This window comes from Aedes albopictus, chromosome 2 (genome assembly GCF_035046485.1).
Source record: "Aedes albopictus strain Foshan chromosome 2, AalbF5, whole genome shotgun sequence".
Classification (NCBI taxonomy): domain Eukaryota; kingdom Metazoa; phylum Arthropoda; class Insecta; order Diptera; family Culicidae; genus Aedes; species Aedes albopictus.
This window is the reverse complement of record NC_085137.1, coordinates 230,340,488-230,361,849: the sequence shown is the minus strand read 5'-3', so window position 1 is coordinate 230,361,849 and position 21,362 is coordinate 230,340,488. Positions and strand designations below refer to the sequence as shown.

The window sequence follows — 21,362 nt, the reverse complement described above, 5'->3', positions numbered from 1 at the left end:
ATACCGCTCCGCCTTGCAACAGGAACATGTATCCACTGGTTGACTTCCGGTCATCCGAGTCAGCGGCCCAATCAGCGTCGGTAAAACCACGTATCTCCTCGTTACCAGATGTTGAGTACTGCAACTTCATCGTTGACGTTCCTCTCAGGTACCGCATTAGGTGCTTGACGGCCTGCCAGTGACTTGGTCCGGGATTGGTGTTGTACCTACTCAGTTGGTTGACGGCGAACAGGATATCGGGTCTGGTGCACTGAGCCAGATACATAAGGCACCCTACCGCTTCCTGATAAGGTACCGTAGCCATTTGTTCGGCTTCTTCTTCGGTTTGCGGTGACATTTCCTTCGTCAGTTTGACTGCGGTGTTCATCGGCGTTGATGTGGGTTTTGATTCTTGCATCTTGAAACGGGTCAAAATCGATTGAATGTAGGCTTCTTGATCGAGCGCTATGCCATCCTCCGTACGCGTAATTCGGATCCCCAAGCAACTCTTTGCTGGTCCGAGATCCTTCATGCGAAACATGCTGCTCAGCTTGGTCTTGATTTCGTCCTTCATGTCTTCGTCGTTGGAAAACAGCATCAGGTCGTCCACGTAGATTGCGACAAACAGGATCTTGCCGCCACTAAACTTGTAGTACAAGCACGGGTCGTACCTCGAAGGCTTCAGTCCAAGCTTCTTGAGGGCTGCATCTAATTTGGCGTTCCATACACGACTCGACTGCTTCAGTCCATACAGGGCTTTGTTTAAACGGCACACCATTGGCCGCTTTCCAGGTTGCTCAAAGCACGGGGGTTGCTGCATATAAATCTCCTCGTCCAGGTCGCCTTGGAGGAAAGCGGTGACGGCGTCCATCTGGTCGACGAGAAGGTTGTGTTTGGCAGCAAGCGCAAAAAGGTACCGAAGAGAACTGTGACGAACCACTGGCGAGTAGGTTTCGTCGTAGTCCACCCCCTTTCGCTGAGAGTAGCCCTTGATGACTAGTCGTGCCTTGTAGCGGTCGATGTTCCCGGCAGCGTCGTGCTTGGTCTTGAATACCCACTTGCACTTGATAGCCTTTCTTCCTTCCGGGAGGGTTGTCAGAGTCCACGTGTCGTTGTCCATGAGCGCTTGGTATTCATCACGCATTGCTGTCTTCCACCGTTCGGAGTCGTCACGCGCCAGTGCATCCTGATGGGTGTACGGATCTTCAGCCGCTGCTGAAATCCTGGCCTCGGAAGTGGACTTTGCGATCCCGCTGAACTGACCGTGGCTCTCGGGTCCGGTGGCATCAGTTTCGTCACGTGAAAAAGGAACCTCGCTTCGGGATGTTGTACCCTCGTTGGACTCACGCTGGTTTCTGGGTCCCGGGAGTATGATATTTCGTTTCTGAGAAGGAAGGGAACTGGGGAGACCTTTCGTTGGAACTACAAAATCTTTGTACTTGCCTGGAAGTATGTGCTCCCGACCGCTGCGCCTCGACACCTCTGACTTAGGTGGATATGAGTTTTGTCGCGGTGGGAGCACGGGGGTCAAGTTGATAATGGTGTTGTCAGCATCCTCAACTTCACTCAGGGTCGCGTCGTTATCATCGGAGGTTTCATCGTTGACATCGGTGAAGTATTCCTCGTCCTCATCTTCGCTTGGTACTTCCTCCTGGACTTCATTTGGTGATAGGGATACCACCTCTTCATGCTCCATGAGAATGATTTTCCTGGTCTGACTTGACGATGCTTGAACTGGGACAATCTCACCTTCATTGATGAAGTTCACCTCCCGACTGATGGTAATCGTCTTCGACTTCAGGTTGTACAGCCTGTACCCCTTGGTTTCCTCGTCGAAGCCCGTCAGAACACATTCTTCGGATTTTGCGTCCCACTTCTTGCGTTTTTGTTTAGGAACGAAGACCATGGCACGAGTTCCGAAAATCCGAACATGGGACAGATCCGGCTTCTTGCCAGACCATGCTTCATCCGGGGTGACATCATGACCTTTGGTTGGAGAACGGTTCAGCAGGTACACGGCAGTAGCAACAGCCTCCGCCCAGAATCCTTTCGGCAGTTGGGCCATGTGCAACATGCACCTAGCACGCTCCACGATGGATCTGTTGGCACGCTCCGCCATTCCATTTTGCTCCGGGGTATACGCATTTGTTGTTTGGTGGACGATTCCGTGTTTCTTCAAGTAATTCTTGAAACCCGCGTTGGCGTATTCTCTTCCGTTGTCTGTCCGGAGTATCTTCAGCTTTCGTCCAGATTGTCGTTCCGCCATTGCGTGGAAATCCTGGAAAGTTTTGATGACCTCAGCTTCCGACTTCGATTTCAAAAAATACGTCCACATCCTGCGTGACTTGTCGTCCACGAAAACTATGTAATAGCGGCTTCCCCCAAGCGATTTGGTCTCCATTGGCCCGCAAATGTCAGAATGGACCACGTCGAGTACTCCCTCCGCGCGAGATCCTTGTTTGGAAAACGGATGTCGACTATGTTTGCTTATTTGACATAATCCTTAACTAGCATAACCATGGGTTACTACGATAGGTTTCACAACAGAGGGAAATGGACCAAGAGAACCCCAAACGTAAGGCCTGGTACAGTGGTTCTTTTGATCGAGGACAACCTTCCTCCTTTGACCTGGAAAATAGGAGTTGTGACAAAAACCTACCCAGGTTCGGATTCTCTTGTCCGTGTAGTTGACGTGAAAACCAGCTCCGGTGTCTTCAAGCGCAGTATTTCGAAGTTGGCCCCACTGCCAATCGACGATAACGATGGGAATTCAACCAGTTACCCAGGTTCTTCAGCTTCGCAGCCGCGGGGCAGGATGTCAGCAACCGTTCTTGATGCTTGAAATGCTTTTAATAAAATAATTTTTCTTCCCGTCAAACAAGCAACACGGTTGCTACGATGAGTGAATTCAAAACCCACGTAACAGTGCTGCTGCACTGTACACATGAACGCTTTTGTTTTTTTTTTATATCGCGCAGCACTGCTGCTTTCTGTACTTGCTAATTCATTATTATTGTTTTTCGTACAACCGAACCGAATAAACGTGTTTCAGAGAGAAATTCTCAAATCGCTTTACAGTCCATTCCGAAACCGAAATGGGTCTTCAGTGACCCCAACACAACCTATTTCAGTTGCATTATGAACCAGTTCGGAAAAATGGCCATTATGATATCAAAATGAGTGAAATAAATTAGAAATTATGATACTGCATTGCATAAAAAATCTTAAAATGATGCAAGACTGGATTCGATCCATGAACGTCGGGATCACTGAGCTCGTGTTCAATCCACATGGCTACCGACGCTTGAGTATATCTATCATGTAGCTAAACATATAAATTTGCAATTAAGAACAAACGTCTGGAATTACCGCTTCAACAGTGTATCAAAACTTCAGGCGCATAAATCTCAAGAAGCAAGTTTCAAATAACAGTGCAATTTTTTATTTTGCTCTTGCACACTTGTAAAAGATCAGATGCACTGGTTTTCTGTACAAAGAGATTTGTGCGCTTGAAATCAGGAGTAGGTGCAAAAGTGAAAAGTCGGCCATTGTGGCGGCTATTTTGGGATTCTAACAAGTCTGCCCTTTAGGTTTTTTTGGTAATTTTATTTTCAGCCATGTGTTTCCAAGGAGCCATGTGTTTGCAAGGAGATGACAGCAGTCTAGTTGAAAGCCGCACAGACGACGAAGAAGTTGAGATGAGATGTTTTCAATACCCATGTCGTATTGGCATTCATTACACATTATAGTGTGAGTGATCTTAGTCTTGAACAAATTAATTGGTTGGATGGCCGTGATATAAAAATTGAAATAATCCAAAATAATGATTTTTCTTTTATTTATTTTGTTCTGTTTTTTTTTTGCATTTGCATATTGAATACATAAGAATAATATGTAATATTGTTCATAAATGTAGTAAAAGGATTGATAAAATAAACAATCGTATATGTATACTACAGCCTTCAGAGTAAAGCCAAATTCAATAGTTTTGTAAAACAATAAGTCATTCAATCAGGGAGGTACTCAAAATAATAATCTGTGTTTGTGAGTAAAATTCTTACATCCTACTTGCTATCACCACGTTGCAGCTACTACGGCCAACAATATTCTTATCGAACGTCACAAAAACAGTGTGTGGCATGTAATTTGTGTTGTTGTGTTTGTTAGTTGTATTGCTAACATTGAATAGTTTGTTATTGTTATCACTAGCATATCGAAAGTACTACAGAATAGCCCAATACATAGGTAGTAATAGGTAGTAGAAATTTAGGGATTGATCTTATGCGGCGTCAGCAGATCCAGAGCCCTCGGAATGTCTCCGTTGACCGAATCCAGCAGCTGTGTGAGCCAACCTCCCTCGTTGCTGAAGCCCATGGCCATCATGGTGTGAACGGCATGGTTGACGTGAGGCCCTGTGGAAAGTGTAGAAGCTAAATTATTATCATGTTTTATCCATTCAGTGTACATTGTCTACATTTTAGGAATTGCGTAAAAATAGTAACTTAATAAAATTTGAACTTACTGTGACTGAATATAACATTGGCTGCAGGTCTGGATTGCACAACCGGAATCGACATCGCTGCTACCGGTGCCGCTGGGGGTGTCACTGCTTTCTTCGGTACCTCAGCAGGCGACTGCGCCGGGCTGGGAGATGCGTTCTTTGTTGCTGCAGCAGCTGCCTGTTGCTCAGCTTCAAGATGTTGCTTCAAAGCTTTGCCCAGCTGTTCGTAGTCGATTGGCTTGGAAGTACTGCCGTTGTTAGCGGAAGAAGCAGAACCTGCTTCCGGGTAACTTCCAGCTGCGGTTGCGGCGGGTGTAGCAGGGATAGATGATGTGGAAGCAATGACAGGCTCTGGTGCTTTCACCGCTGTGGCTTCCTGCGCAGGTTCCTCCGCAGATTTCTGAGTCGCATCAGGTGAACCATCGTTGGGAATATCCAACATGGTCCATCTCTTTTCGGCTTTAGCTACGGCTCCCATGGAATCATCATTGTCACTCAACAACGAGACACTGCTGACCGAAGAACAATCGTCATCATAGCTGCTTTCCAGAGTAGTATCGGTCTTATCCAAGGTCTTTTTCGCCTTAGGTTGATCCATCAGAACGGCTTCCAGTTTCTTTTCGAGCTCAACGATGGGATCCATCTCGGTGGCCTTGCTGCTAGTTCCAGCACCTCCTGGCGGCGTCTGACTGGGAGTACTGGTGGTGGGGGTGTTGGCCGTTTCGGTTGTCTTGTCCTTCTTCTCCTCGGTTGGAGTTTGAGTTTGGGCCGGTTTCGGAGAACCATTCGAACGGATTTCGATGTTCATTCCGAGTGGATCCAAAATTCTCGAGAAGGTCTGATTGATTTTCTGAATGCTCTCCGGAGTTGGAGCAAGCCAAGAAAGATCGATCACATCTTGGGCCTGTTTGGGAGTGTTTGGCGAAGTGGTGCCAGATGTTGAGGGTTGTTGAGCTTGTGGCTCTACGTTCATTGCCGAAGATGAAGCAGCTTCTTGGGGTTTCTCAGTGGCGGTCGTAGCGCTAGCTTCAGGCTGAGTCGGTGCCGATGCTGAAGCGGAAGCAGAAGCAGAAGCTGATGCAGAAGTCGAATGACTTGTAGATGCCGCGGCAAACAACGGGCAGTTGGCCATGCTTGCCCGGACAGCTTCCTCTGCGGATTCAGCAGCGGCCGCAGCAGCAGCTGCTGCAGCGTCGGCCGAGATAAAGGCCGACTGAATGTTGGCCGGATCGATGACCTGATTGATCAGATGAGAAAAGTTGAACCCATGTCCGAACCGATGACGGTGTCCACGGCGTTCCTCGGATGATTTTGCGCAACGCTCTCGGCGTTGCTTGCGTTCTTTACGTTCCTTTTCCTCACGGCTTTCCTTGGAGTCATCGCGATCCTTGCTGTAAATGAAAAACAATAACAGAATTAAAATCTAATGTAGGTATGGTATTTATAAGTTCAGCACTCATTTTTCCAAAGTAGCATTGGCGATCAATCGATTTTTGAGGAAACATTACTTTAATCAAATGATTTCACAATACTGCAAAGGGGGGCAAATTAAGATGTTGTAAATTTATGTTTAATTTGGTCAACAGTGAACCCCCTGGTTATTTATTCAATAAATTGACTGCTTTCCGAGAAAATCGATCAAGAAAGTATGCTATTCAGCGTCATCACACACCCAATTATGGTGGTACCTTTTGTATTATTTATGAATACACTTTTTATAAAGTACTTTAGGGTTTAGCCCTGATTAGGACCGTTAATATAATAGGGTATCTTTCACGTAATATCTAAGGAAAAGCGAAGTTAGAATTTGGCTCCGTCTGAATCAACGGCTTAAGCTCGAATGAGCCTCTTTTATTTCGTTTAGTATATCAGCTCTTTGTATTAGTTAAACATCGAATACACCGCTAAGGATAGGGTGGTCATTACAATTCTCCCCCCTTAAGAGACAACTTTATCATAAAAAAACATTTTCGAATGCAACTTGTTTGCTTTTCAATAATTCAATAAATTCTTCTCTTGACTATTTCACAACTCCGAAATCAAATGGTTGACACCTGCTAGCTCCAGCGAGTTACGCCTAGCTACGATGGGCATCCTTCGAACGCGTAACGATGGGACTTCGTTCAGGCGCTCTGATCTTCTTCTTCCTGGGTCTGCCGCTCTCATCCTGGGAGTTTGAGAAGCCTTCGAAATCTTCTTCATCGTCCAACGAGGTCCGTCTTCGCTTACTCGTACCAGAGTGTTGCTCCATCGGGCACTGAACCCTCACTTTGCCTCTATTCGATTCGTATGCGACCTTCAATTGATGCCTGTGTGCATTCGTTGTATGCTTCCCAACTAAAATCTGAAAAACATTCAAAGATACTCTCTTAATCAAAGTTGCTTCCAACCATCTGGGAAATTTATTAACATTTTTATAGTACAACTTATCCCCTGCCACTAGCTTATCTAAGCCATCCTGAAGTATTTTAGGAGATACTTCGGTCTTGCTTTGGCTAAAGGACTGTTTACTCTCGGTAGGTATTTCCAAGTAATTCTTGTACGATTTATTTGGATTGATCAAATCCAATAACATTTTCGGCTTATATGAAAGCATTTTCTCAGATGGAAATAAACTCTCCTCCCCAGAGCAACTATTTCTATAATTTATCAGAAATAAATTGATTCTGTCATCAACATCTAGCGATTTTAGTTTACTATCGAGCATATACTTTTTAAGCACTTCTTTCGCAACCCTTACCATCCTCTCAGCCTGTCCATTACTTGAAGGATGGTAAGGCGGACTTTTTAGTACCTTTATGCCCTGACATTCCAGAAAGTTCACGAATTCAAACGAATTAAATGGCGGACCACCATCAGTGACCACCACGTCTGGCAGACCGAACCGGGCAAATACAGAGGCAAATTTCTTATTCACAATTCTGGCAGTAGTTCCCGATCGCATCCATTCAACCTCTAACCACTTAGTGTGGCTATCAACGATTAGAAGGAAATTATTTCCTTCGAAATAAAAGAAGTCAGCATGCAAACGGCTGAATGGCCGTGTGGTAGCAATCCAAGTTGTATAGGCATCAGGTTTCTTCACTATTTCCATTTTAACGCAAGATTCGCATGACTTTACAAAATCTTCAATATCTGAAGTCAAACCAGGCCAATAAACTGCTCTTCTCGCCAAAGTTTTCATTTTAACAATTCCTTGATGATTTGCATGAAGTAGTTTCAAGATTCCATCCCTTAAGGCATAAGGGATTACTACTTTGTCCTCAACCATCAACACACCATCTATTAACTCCAGCCTTGACTTCAGAGCAAAAAAATCTTTAAACTGATCTGCAATCTTTTTTGGCCAACCAAAAGTCATGAATCCTACTATTTGATTCAAAATTTTATCCAACTGAGTTTCTTTTGAAACTAAGGAAAAATCTATGGGAATTTCATTGAAGTAATTCAAATTGTGTATGTGTGCCTGATCTATACTACTTGGTATACGCTGATCTAAAGGGAATCGGCTACAAAAATCTGCATTACCCAATTTGGAACCAGGACGATACTCAATCTCATAATCGTAAATGGAGAGTTCCATTATGTAGCGCTGCAATCTTGTGACGAATATAGAATTTCGCCCCTCTTTGCCAAAAATCCCTATTAAAGGTTTGTGGTCCGTATACACTTTGAATTTTTGACCAAAAAGAAATTTGTGGAATTTTTTTATAACACATACTAAAGCCAGAGCTTCTAGGTGCAATATGGGATATTTTTGTTGAGCGGCATTTAGTGAGAATGAAGTGAAGCAAATTGGTCTTTCAATATCCCCCTCCATTTGGGCTAATACGCCTCCCAATCCATAATTGCAGGCATCTGTAACCACTAACAAGGGCTTTTTGGAGTCATAATACGCTAATAAATTTGCATTCAACAAATTTGCTTTACTCTCTTTGAACGCATCATCACAATTTTTTGTTCACTCAAATTGTACGTCTTTTCTTAAAAGATTGTATAAGCATTTCAGCTTGACAGATACGTTAGGCACAAATTTATTATAATAATTGAACAATCCAAGGTAAGCTTTTAACTCTGTCACATTTTCAGGTGTCTTTGCCCTCTCAATTGTAGAAATTTTGTCAGGAGCAGGTAATAAACCATTGTTAGTGATTAAATGTCCCAAATATTGTAAGGAGGATACAAAAAACTTGCACTTTTTGAAATTTACATGTATATTTGCACTGGAGAGCCGAGCAAGGACGCTCTCCAATTTGTCCAAACATTCTTTAAATGTCTTGCCAGCAATGAGCACGTCATCCAAATAGCAACATACACCATCTAGTCCTTGGAGTATTTGGTCCATAATTTTCTGGAAGAGAGCCGCACTAGAGCTAGCACCCTGTGGTAAACGGTTGTAGGTGTACAAACCTTTAATAGTATTTATTACTACATATTTTCTTGAACGCTGAGAGAGTTTTAGTTGAGTATATGCTCCGGCTAAATCCAGGGAGCAAAAAACTGTACAGCCCGCCAAAGATGCAAAAATATCCTCCGCGAGTGGAAGAGGATAAGTGTTTGGTATCAAAATTTTGTTTAACGAGACTTTGCAGTCGATTACCATTCTTATTTCTCCATCTTTTTTTACTACAGCAATGACTGGTGAAGCCCATTCACTCGCCTGGATGGGTGTAATAATTTCCTGCTTTTCTAGTGTATCTAGATGAACCAAAAATTTGTCTTTTATGTTATATGGTACTTGATAGGCCTTTTTAAAAATCGGTTGCGAAGATTTGAAGGTTAGTTCCGCTTCGTGCCCTGCAATTGGTACGGTTAAATCCTTATCAAACACTTTACTATATTTTTTCTTAATCGTACTTAGCGCATGTTCTGAAGTTTCCGCAATGCCAATATTTTTAACTGTTTGAAGTTGCATAAAACCATCCTTCCAATTCGGGTAGAACACCTTTAACCAGTCCCTGCCCAGAAGCGGAGTGAAGTCCTTGGCGGTATTCAACACGATTAAACTTCTGTCTGTGCGCATGCCGTTCAATTCTACTTCTACAGAAATTTGCCCTAACACTGCAATACTGGAACCATTAACTACAACCAATCTTCTGTTGCATTTAGAAATCTGGAGGTGATGGAACAATCGCTTGTATAAAATTGCGCTTATAACAGCCACCGCCGACCCTGTATCAACTTCCATAGAAATCTTGCAGTCTTGTACCAAAACATCTATTAGACACGGTTCGTTAGCCTTGTTAACGGTAGCTATCATCATACAACTAATCTCTGATTCATCACTAGACTCGTTAGCTCGCATTCTATCAAACTTATCCGTAGCCACCGCTTCTACTTGCTCTTGTTTATCGTCCACAAAGTTAACCGACTTTCCCCGTGTGTTGCCTTGCAAAAAGTAGCAATTTTTGCGAATGTGCCCTTTCCGTTTACAGTAATTGCACACTGCACTATTGTGAATATGTTTTGAACGGTTATCTCGGTAACTTCTGCTCCAGTCATTTTCCCTAGCTCTGATACGCTCAAAATTTCTGTTACGATCATTGCTTCTACTACGGTCGCGGCTCCAACTGCGATAACGAGGTCTATCCATGTCTTTTCTGCGCTCATATTCGTTATTTCGCCTACCTAAACGTTCCTTTACCGACAACACTTTACTAGACTCGCCGAAATCTTCAATGTGGCCTGCCCTACTCTCAGCCTTCTCACTTGTTATAATGGTTTTTTCAACTGTTTCAAGATTCACGTCATCGTCCATAAGAAGCTTCTTTCTAAGATCTTTATCTCGCAGCCCGATAATCAATCTATCGCGAATTGCCTCATCTTTAAACTCCCTAAAATTGCAATTTTCAGCTAATAATTTCACCGCCAATACAAAATTTTCGGCTGATTCATTTGGTTTTTGTATACGGTTGTAAAACTCGTATCTATTCATTAAGGCAGGCTCTACCTTGTCGAAACGCGCTTTTAATTTCTTTATCATTTCGTCGTATGGAATTTCACAAACATCTTTTTTGGGAAAAATCAGTTTTATCTCCTCAAAAACCTCGTCTCCGCTAACTGAAATAAACCAAGATTGCTTCGTCTCAGCATTAACTTTATTTAGCTTACACATCACTTCAAATCGCTCCACATAATGGGTGAAAGATTTGTGCCTCTGGTACTGGTCTATTGACCCAATCATACCAGGTGTTGCCATAATGATGACCACTACTGTATGGATGAAAACAAAAAGCAATAAATCAATCACTCTACTTACGGTCACTGCTGAACTATCTCACCGTAATACTGTTGGGGCAGCAAAACTATCACCGCCGGTGATTGTACTTTTGTGATGTTGCTTGCAGATGAGGTTCAACGATACATGCAATCGTCTACCTAGACTAGGGTTTCCTTGCGCTCGCTCACTGAATGCAACCGACAACGATGCGATCTTCACTAAAGCTTGAGAGGTATGTGAACAGCCTATGAGGAGTGAGCTATCTCCCTATACCAGCCTTCACTAATGCGTATCACAGCACTCACTTGATCTTCTCACGCTCTCGGTTATGAACAGCAGGCCAGGAACCACAACAACAACAGCAAGCGGGAGCAGCAACAGCAACACAACAGCCCAAAGTTTCACAGAGCACTCACTCTCCTTTAACAGCGTTTTCTTCTCATGCAGATAATTCAATGGCTTCTGGAGAATATTAGGTACCTTTATGAGCCAGTCCAATAGCTGTAAAATAAAAGAGTTAAAGAACAAGATGGCGTTAAAACCACGCTGAGCGAAATTATGCAAGCAGGTTGAATTCACAATATTAATATATGTATTCTTTACTGCAATCAATAGATTTGTGACCCAACAGATGCTCTAATCGTTTCTTTCGTCAAAACAATCAACAAGTCAAACCTGTCTGTCCTGCTTCAAGTTTCTCGAGGTGCTAATCTCGAGGAAACTCTGCTTGTACTTACGCCTGCTCACACTGGGTATTACCGTTTGAGCGATTTTATGCACGACACGCAATGCACTGTTTTCACGAATTTTCCTCGTCGCCACTGTATTATTTATGAATACACTTTTTATAAAGTACTTTAGGGTTTAGCCCTGATTAGGACCGTTAATATAATAGGGTATCTTTCACGTAATATCTAAGGAAAAGCGAAGTTAGAATTTGGCTCCGTCTGAATCAACGGCTTAAGCTCGAATGAGCCTCTTTTATTTCGTTTAGTATATCAGCTCTTTGTATTAGTTAAACATCGAATACACCGCTAAGGATAGGGTGGTCATTACACCTTTTTCGTGAGAGGTGTCGCAGTTTGAAATTCACTTCCAAATCATTTAACTACTAGCCGACCCAACGTGGCTAGCTACGTTCTAAAAAAAATCTTATTGTTTGATCCTTTTGACAATTATCTTTCTTTGAAGATGAAGATTGTGTGCTTTTTCAAATTATATTAGGGGTACTCACAAAACAGATTAAATTGCTGCGTAAGCCATGATTTTCTGCTTATTTGAAATGTTTCATGATTTTGCGAATGAAATAATCAAAGATTGCCTGGGTGATCGCGACGATTAATCAGTTTAATCAGTTTACGCTGCTATTTGAATCCCCCTATTAGTTTTTTCATCGAATCAATGTGTGTGTGTATTTGGTTTTGAAGAGGGACATTAACCTTATGGTCATTCGTCCCTCTTCATCGAATCAAGAAGATTCTAGAATCTTGTGGAAGGAAAATTTCTGGAAGTTTCCTTAGAAGCTTTTGAATCAGTTCATGTGTGAAACATTTCACTCAGCATTGGACATCTTGTTGAGAAGTGCCAGAAGGTATACTATGTAACCAATCTTGATCAATAAACGACTGTTGTAGGGTTCTTATTCATGGAATGAGAGAAACTTCTAGAACATTCTACAGAATTGATACAGCAATACATTGCTTTGCGAATTTTTTGCAACTAATACAATGATGCAACCAATGCAATGATGCAACAATGCACCTGTTACACCTGGCAACACGATCCATCCATCAGGACAACCATCAGTAGAGAAAACATACCATGATTCAACCATACCTTTCCATACACACTAAGATTCAGATGTTCCAGCTCAGTAATTTTTTCACTGAGTTCAGTATTTTTTCCATCTTTTTACTGAGTTTTCAACAGCAGATTTATTTCGGTACACTCGGTAATCGTATTTACCGTTCACCAGTAACGATATTTACCGTGCTTCAGTAACTTTTGACAGTTTGTGAGCTGAGCTCGGTAACTCATTTACAGAATATCCGCAAAATAAATAACCGAGCGTACCGAGTTAAATCTGCTGTTGAGAACTCAGTAAAAAGATGGGGAAAATACCGAGCTGATCTTAGTGTGTACCAATACTATTGTAACGTTGCTGAATAAAGTTAGTTCTAAGTTTGACTGTTACAAGAACAGACGCGAGTTTTGACTTGTCCCGATACAGTCCATTTTCTCTTCCGAACAGCACATTTTTGATCCTTCTGAAGTCGGATTATGCCTGTTCCGGATATACGACCAGCTAATCGCGCGGAAAAGCTGGAATTCGAGTGAAATGTAGTGATGCACCCGACTGGTGTAACGCGAGTGCGAAAACTGCCGTAAAAGTGACGCCATTGCGTAAAAAACGATCGGCGGAAAAACATCCGAAAAATCGCCATTTTGGAATTGGGAATAGTGAACGACGAAGCGCTAGAACGAGGAAGCCCCGAAGGGCGGAATTCGAAAACGAAGAAGTGTGCTTTGCTGTGCCGCTCGCTCGATGGGATGACGTCACCGATTGTGGCTGAATGCGAGAAAATCTAACGAGAAGATTTGTGGTTGAAGTAGATCGACGCGCACGGCGGAGCTAATTTCTTGTGAGATCCTCAGCGAGGATCAAACCGGTACTGAATCTGCACTGCGATTGTGTGGACTACGGCCATTGTATGGCAAAGTGATTGCAACGGAAATAGAGGCAAAGTGTATGTGTGCGATGATCGAGGGAATTGTTGCCGACGAATATGAGCCGTTGCAGTAGTGTTTGTGATGTGTCGTATGGAAACAAATTCCACATTACGCTTGTGGATTGCGTTCCTCGTACGTGAATGTGTCGGTACTGCGGCACGGCGGTACTGTGACTGTAGATGTACCGTACGCGAGTGACTTACGGATAAAAAAGAAGTGTGACAGCACTGAGTTGCTAGGGTCGAAAGTTTCGAAACTATATGTCGGTCGAAACACCCATGTCGAAGAAAACTAAGGCAGGTCCACGTCGGTTGGATTTGCAAGAAGAAACCCTGTCAGTGAGTGAACAAAAAGCGAAGAAAAAAGAAAAAGAAACGATGAAGAAAACAACGGAAGAATTGAAAGTGATGAAGATCCGACTGCAGTCGGTAAGAAGCAAGTTAATGCGAGTGCGTGCCAGTTTGGATACGAGCCAAGAAGCTCCAAATCCGAACCTCCACTGTAAGCAGTTCTTGCAGCTCCAGCTGAAAATCGTCGAGAGTACCTTGGCGGAATACAATCAGCTACACCAGCGTGTCTTCGAAGCGGACGTTGATGACGAGGTACGAGAGGAGGCAGAGGTAGCGTACGTCACGTTTGAGCAGCAATACGGTGAGTTGTTCATTTTTATTTCTAAATTGATCGATGACCACGTCAAGAAAGAGGAGGACGCCGCACGCACTGTGCCGGCTGTTCAGCCAATACCGAACACCGTAGCAGACGTTGCACCTCATCTACCCCCGCTGAAGGTTCCATTACCGACGTTTGACGGGACCTATGAAAATTGGTTCGCTTTTCGGTCGATGTTCGAGACGATCATGAGCCGGTACAGCACAGAATCTCCAGCTATAAAGCTGTACCATCTTCGAAACTCGCTACCGTGTATGTACCAAACTTTGCGCAGTTAAGAAAAATCAAATTTCTAGTCGTTATAAAAAATACAAACAAACAAAATATATCATGAACAACATGCTCATACGATAGACTAATGATCCTTCTTTGAGTCTGCAATATAAAAAAAATCAGAATATTAACCAAAAAATACTTAAAATAGAAAAACTATTCCATTGCCTTGTTCCTAACTTTGCGCACCAAATCTTCGATTGTTCCTAACTTTGCGCATAGTGTGCCTAACTTTGCGCATGCTATGAATTTCTCAAAAAGTAATAAAAAATGCTATTATTTAATGTTTGCCCATTGAACTAAAGTTATTCAGATCAGGTAGTGTGCCCTTAATTGATCTTTGTTGAAATACTTTGTCCTACGAGGGAGGGGGAACGGAGGCCTCCGGAGTTCTTGATTTCGTCTGCGGTTCGTACTAGGCACCTACCGTGTGAACAATCCAAACTTCATGAGGGGTTGTTTCCTGTGGCTAAAGATCAAAGGTAAAAGCTTTCTGATAAATGAAGTGACCGTTACGGATAGGAACAATAAGGGGTCATTTAAATACGACGTCCATCTATGGAGGGAGGGGGCTGGGGTTGTCTGAGAAAGTGTGATATGTCATGTATTAGGTATACTATGAAGCGTGACGGGGTGGCCCAGGGGAAGAGGGGGTTCTAAAAGTCTTAAAAATGGTGGACGTCATATTTGAATCGTCCCTAACATTGACCGCCGGAAAATTCAAATGAAGGACTGTTCACAAATCACGTCTCATTGTAGACAGATGGAGAGTGCCTGACATAGTGCTACGGTTCATACAATTTTCTACTAATTTCTATACAAAATCTGCTACATGGCGGAGAGGCAGACCTGAAATTATCAGTACTGGTGTTACATAATATTTAAATGGTTCATAAGTCATGTATTCACGTTCAACAAGCATTTACTGAAAGTGCGCAAAAATTAGGAACACAGTGCAAATAATGGTTCCTAACATTGCGCACCACTATTTACTAATTAAATTGAAAAATTTCTTACGAACTGTGATTGATATTACTAGAATATCACCTTTTTTGTCAATTAACTGCAAAATTAATCATCGTTGCACAGTTTTATCGAGGAAAATGTTGATTTTTAGTAGAGTTACTTCTTGGCAACCGTGTTAAGGCGAGGCAAATTTTGACATTTTTGTGTATTTTTTGTTTATTATTCAACATAAACAAAGATTTTATGAACATTAAATATTTGTCAAATAATGTTTATGTTCACACAATGCTAGTGCAATGATTAAACTGGTAAAAATGTTAACATTTAGTTATTTGTTTCGTTATTTTACAAGAATGCGCAAAGTTTGGACCTGCGCAAAGTTAGGTGCGCACACGGTAGTGGGTAAAGCCGCTGGCATTATTGACCAGGAAATAATCAACAATAATGATTATGACGCAGCTTGGAAGATGTTGATTGAACGATTCGAGGACAAAAGGCTCATAATCGATAAACACATTGCACAATGGTCCGAATCCACGTTTTAGCAGGAAAAAAATCCGTATCTCTGTTTTCGTTAATTTTAGGCGTTTGGTGTCTTCAGAGAAGTTGTTTGAATTTGTTTGCTGCATCTTTTCCAAAATTTTTTGATTAGGGTGGTCCTCGTCTAAACTCAAATCTGGAATAGAACTTTTTAATTTAAAGTCATACGCGATCGAGTTCTTCAGCAAAGTTGTAGGCAATGCTATTTCGAGCAACTTAGCCGAATACGTCGTTTATCTAGCTCTTAATTTGAACATAGTAGGTCAATTTGAAGTTTTGACTTAGGGTGAGCCCTCCAAAAACGTTTTTTTCGCAATAACTTTTTTATTTGATTTTTTTCGAAGATGTGAGCTTCGGAGCATTTGAAGAGCAAGTAATGACGCATATTTATTCTGAACATTGCATGTTGCTAGGTCTTGTCATTCAAATGTTATGGGCAATTTTGACTTAAAAACAACGATGCCTTAAAATGCTTATATCTCATGGAGCTGGTAAAATAAAAAAAGTTCTTTTAGCGGCATTTGGAAGGTCACATAGAAAGCCAAATTTGGAGCAAAAATTACAAGAACGTTATTTTTTAAATTGGAATAAATCGACTCCAAAAATCCCCTTAAAAAATTTAAAAACTACATATAACTCATACAATTTCAAAGATAGAGTCAAACTGTCTTCGGAAAAAATGTGGGTTTTTAATATACCTAAAAGTTTCCCATACACGACTTTTTTGTAAAACGTGAAACAAAAGCTTGAAATTGATAATTTGTTTTTAAAGAATATAATCGTTCTAATTTTCTAGAAAAAACATAGCATGTACCTCTAAGAATCAAATTATCAATTTCAAGCTTTTGTTTCACGTTTTACAAAAAAGTCGTGTATGGGAAACTTTTAGGTATATTAAAAACCCACATTTTTTCCGAAGACAGTTTGACTCTATCTTTGAAATTGTATGAGTTATATGTAGTTTTTAAATTTTTTAAGGGGATTTTTGGAGTCGATTTATTCCAATTTGAAAAATAACGTTCTTGTAATTTTTGCTCCAAATTTGGCTTTCTATGTGACCTTCCAAATGCCGCTTAAAGAACTTTTTTTATTTTACCAGCTCCATGAGATATAAGCATTTTAAGACATCGTTGTTTTTAAGTCAAAATTGCCCATAACATTTGAATGACAAGACCTAGCCACATGCAATGTTCAGAATAAATATGCGTCATTACTTGCTTTTCAAATGCTCCGAAGCTCACATCTTCGAAAAAAATCAAATAAAAAAGTTATTGCGAAAAAAACGTTTTTGGAGGGCTCACCCTAAGTCAAAACTTCAAATTGACCTACTATGTTCAAATTAAGAGCTAGATAAACGACGTATTCGGCAAAGTTGCTCGAAATAGCATTGCCTACAACTTTGCTGAAGAACTCGATCGCGTATGACTTTAAATTAAAAAGTTCTATTCCAGATTTGAGTTTAGACGAGGACCACCCTAATCAAAAAATTTTGGAAAAGATGCAGCAAACAAATTCAAACAACTTCTCTGAAGACACCAAACGCCTAAAATTAACGAAAACAGAGATACGGATTTTTTTCCTGCTAAAACGTGGATTCGGACCATTGTGCATTGATGCTCTCTTCAACCTCCCAAAACTAACGAACGAAAACGCCACAGATCTCCGAAAGCTCATTGACACATGCACAAAAAACGTCGACGCTCTCAAGAACCTCGGTCTTCCTGTGGAGGGATTGGGAGAATGCATGTTGATCAACCGCATCGCATCAAAACTAGATTCGGAAACTCGGAAGGCCTGGGAGTTGAATCACGTGGACGACGATTTGCCATGCTACGACGACACTCTTGAGTTTCTGCGGGAGAGATGTAAGGTATTGGAAAAGATCCAGCCTATCGTGAAGCAACTATTCAAAAGCCAGAAACCCGTTCGGAACGTGCAGGATGTTAAGGGGAAGACGAGTACCCTAGTTGCAACTCCTGATAAGTGCCCACAATGCTCGGAGTCCCATGAGTTGTGGAGATGTGATTCGTTCAAGAATGCAGTCTTGTCTGATAAGTACAATGTACTGCGACGTCTCGGAGCCTGCTTCAATTGCCTCCAGAAGGGGCACAGAACCATCAATTGTACATCGAAGCATACGTGCAAGAAATGTCGGAAATCCCACCACACAATCCTACATCCCGAAGATGATGGTACAAAGAAATCCGTAACCTCGCCAACGTCTGCAGAGAAGCCCGAGCCTGCGAAGAAGAATCCTGAACAACCAACCAAGAGCGAGCCAACAGCTGTCCCTGATGAAGAAGAAAAGCGATCCAACTTCTGCGTGCAACCGAAGAATCTCGGAAAACAGATTCTGCTCTCTACCGCTGTAGTTCTGGTTATTGGAAAGGCGGGTCAGCAGTATCCATGCAGGGTGCTACTCGATTCCGGGTCGCATACGAGCTTCGTGACGGAGCAATTCGCAAACCTTTTGGCACTGAAGAAGGAAACCGCCAACATCAACATCAGTTGCCTGAACGACACCCAGACCAAGGTGCGTCTGAAGATTCACACCCAAGTGAAATCGCGTGTTACTGATTATACTGTCTGCCTTGAGCTGCTAGTGGTGCCTAAAATCACCGGAGTCCTACCAACTAGTAAGGTGGATATGTCTGCGCTGGCCATCCCGAATGGCGTTTCGTTGGCTGATCCCGGATTCCATGTTCCCGATAAGGTGAACATGTTGTTGGGAGCGGATGTGTTCTACGACATGCTGATGTCCGGCAGAATCCAGCTACCAAGAAGTGCTGCCATACTGCAGGAAACACAATTTGGTTGGGTACTAAGTGGTCCAGCCCCGACCGAAGATTCCCAAGTAGTCCACTCGTTCTGTTCAACTGCGTCCGATGAAACGGTTGATGCATTGGTGCGAAGATTTTGGGAAATCGAGTCATTTGGAAACGTCGAATCGTCACGTTCAACTGTTGAAGAGGAATGTGTTCAACACTTCGAAGATACACATGAACGAACCACGGAGGGTAGGTACTTGGTACGCCTGCCATTCAACGAGAAGAAGAATCAGTTAGGAGACTCCAAGCGTATGGCTGAGAAGCGGTTCTACGGTTTGGAAAAACGTTTAGATAGAGTTCCGGAACTGAAGATGCAGTATGACATGTTTCTGAAAGAATACGAAGCGCTCGGTCACATGGTCGAGAATCCGAATCCCGATGATCTGCACGCTTTCTATCTACCGCATCATTATGTCCTGAAGCCCACCAGTACATCCACGAAACTGCGTGTGGTTTTCGATGGGTCTGCTACGTCCGATACAGGAGTGTCCATCAATCAAACGCAGATGATCGGACCAACCGTACAAAACGACTTGGTTTCGATTCTCCTGAATTTCCGGACCTATCAATTTGCCTTTACAGCCGACATTCCAAAAATGTACAGGCAAATAGCTGTTCATGAAGACGATCGGAGCTACCAGAGAATCCTCTGGAGACAATCTCAAAATGAACCGTTAAGGACCTACGACTTGCAAACAGTCACGTACGGGTTAGCGTCATCTCCGTTCTTGGCTACGATGTCTCTTCGTCAGTTGGCTGAAGATGAGGGCGTCCGGTATCCGCTGGCGGCCAATGCGATTAGGAAATCATGCTATATCGACGATGCGTTGGTAGGAGCCAACACCCTGCCTGAAGCGATCGAGTTGAAGAATCAGATTGTCGACCTCTTGGAGAAAGGATGTTTCAGCGTACACAAGTTTGCTTCCAACTGCCAAGAACTTTTGGCGGACATTCCTGAAACGCAGCGAGAACATGGCGTTGAAATCGAGGACCCCAGCATCAACGTTACCATGAAGACACTAGGCGTGGCCTGGAATCCGGTGAATGATATGTTCACAATCGTACTGCCGGATCATCTGATCGATGAAAACGCTGTCCATACAAAACGAACGATCCTCAGCCAAATTGCGAAGATTTTCGATCCGTTGGGCTTCATTGGCCCGGTGGTAACCGCAGCGAAGCTGATTCTACGTGAATTGTGGTCGCTGAACTTGGAGTGGGACCAACCGGTTCCCGAAGAGATGGCGCTTCTTTGGATGGACTACTATCAGCAGTTACGCAGTTTGAACAGTGTGCAAATTCCGCGATGGATCTCAAATGAAGGTATTTGTGGTATAGAGCTTCACGGATTTGCAGATGCGTCGGATCTAGCATACGGCGCCTGTATCTACGCCAGGCTAAAGCATACCGGCGGTACAGCAGAGATGAAGTTAGTGTGTAGTAAGTCGAGAATACTGCCAAGGAAACGAGATAAGCAGAAGCAGATCACCACGCCTCGAGCAGAGCTACTGGCGGCAGTGCTACTTGCACGGCTGACAGCAAAGATACTAGCAGCGTTCGAGATCAGTTTCAACAATGTAACTTTGTGGAGTGACTCCCAAATTGTTCTATGCTGGGTTCAAAAGTCGCCGGACGAGCTGGCGGCATACGTTGGAAATCGAGTTCGAGAAATCCAAGATTTGACGGCGGGATTTAACTGGAAGTACATCACGTCGAAGGAGAACCCCGCTGACTGCATATCCCGGGGAATTTCACCGAAGAATTTGCAGTCTCTTTCGCTATGGTGGACTGGTCCACGGATGCTGCGTGAAGGTGATCCGGTCCTTGCTGAGCCGCCTCCCATGGCGGACGAAGAAATACCTGAAGTGAAGAAGATAGTGTTAGTAGCGGCGGTGAAAGCAGAACGCTTGGCGATATTCTACAGGGTGAGCCGTTATCCCATCATACAGCGCGCGATGGCGTATGTTGTGCGTTTTTGTGATTACATACGAAGTCGAAAAAAGAAGCTAACGAAAGGACTGCTGACGACGGACGAAATGACGCGGTCATCTACGTTGATTGTGCGACTTGTGCAAGTTGAAGGCTTTGCGGAAGAACTGAAACTTCTGCGAATGGAGAAACCCAAATCGAATCAACCGTTCGGCAACTTGTACCCTTTCATCGATCCGACTGATGGCGTGCTTCGAGTCGGTGGTCGCTTGATGAATGCCGAATTGCCGTACGACTACAAGCATCAAGCGTTACTACCAGAAAAACATCCTTTGACCTTGACTTTGATTCGATTCCTGCATCTGAGCAACCTGCACATCGGACAGCGTGGTCTACTGGCCATAGTTAGACAGCGATATTGGCCTATACGAGCGAAGAATATCATCCGGAAGGTCATACACCGATGCATTCCCTGCTATCGTATGAAGCCGACTAAATCTACCCAACTGATGGGTGATCTACCCGATTATCGAGTACAGCCAACGTTTCCATTCAATCGTACCGGTCTGGATTTTGCTGGCCCCTTCAAGATCCGTGCGAATCACAAGATACGGAACGCACAGGTAATGAAGGGCTACGTCTGTGTGTTTGTGTGCATGTCAACCCGTGCACTTCATCTTGAAGTCGTATCCGACCTCACATCTGAAGCCTTTCTTGGAGCCCTCCA

General features: G+C 43.1%; 2 protein-coding genes across 3 annotated transcripts in view; both read right to left on the bottom strand.

The window, feature by feature from the left end:
* Positions 1 to 3,800: 3,800 nt before the first annotated feature.
* Positions 3,801 to 21,362, bottom strand: part of LOC109401373 (protein ref(2)P) — a 33,685-nt gene continuing 16,123 nt past the window's right edge. Inside the window, exons 3-4 of the mRNA XM_019673903.3 lie at positions 4,502 to 5,871; positions 3,801 to 4,391 (exon numbers count right to left, since the gene is read on the bottom strand). Coding sequence (XP_019529448.3) covers positions 4,246 to 4,391; positions 4,502 to 5,871 — 1,516 coding nt within the window. The 3' untranslated portion in view covers positions 3,801 to 4,245. The remainder of the gene's footprint in view (positions 4,392 to 4,501; positions 5,872 to 21,362) is intronic.
* On the bottom strand, positions 6,281 to 11,753 carry LOC134287959 (uncharacterized protein K02A2.6-like). Of its 2 annotated transcripts, none has more exons than XM_062851315.1 (2): positions 9,081 to 11,753; positions 6,281 to 6,824 (listed from the first exon to the last, which is right to left on the bottom strand). In XM_062851315.1, exons 1-2 carry the CDS (start codon positions 10,677 to 10,679, stop codon positions 6,558 to 6,560), a joined length of 1,866 nt encoding a protein of 621 aa, XP_062707299.1. In that variant the 5' UTR covers positions 10,680 to 11,753; the 3' UTR covers positions 6,281 to 6,557. The 2 variants fall into 2 exon arrangements, with proteins under 2 accessions (XP_062707299.1, XP_062707298.1); XM_062851314.1 differs by having other exon boundaries at positions 6,281 to 10,693; positions 10,762 to 11,753.

Bases quoted from the DNA above. Each gene is read 5' to 3' on its own strand.
- LOC134287959 (XM_062851314.1), bottom strand. From the start codon at position 10,679: ATGGCAACACCTGGTATGATTGGGTCAATAGACCAGTACCAGAGGCAC.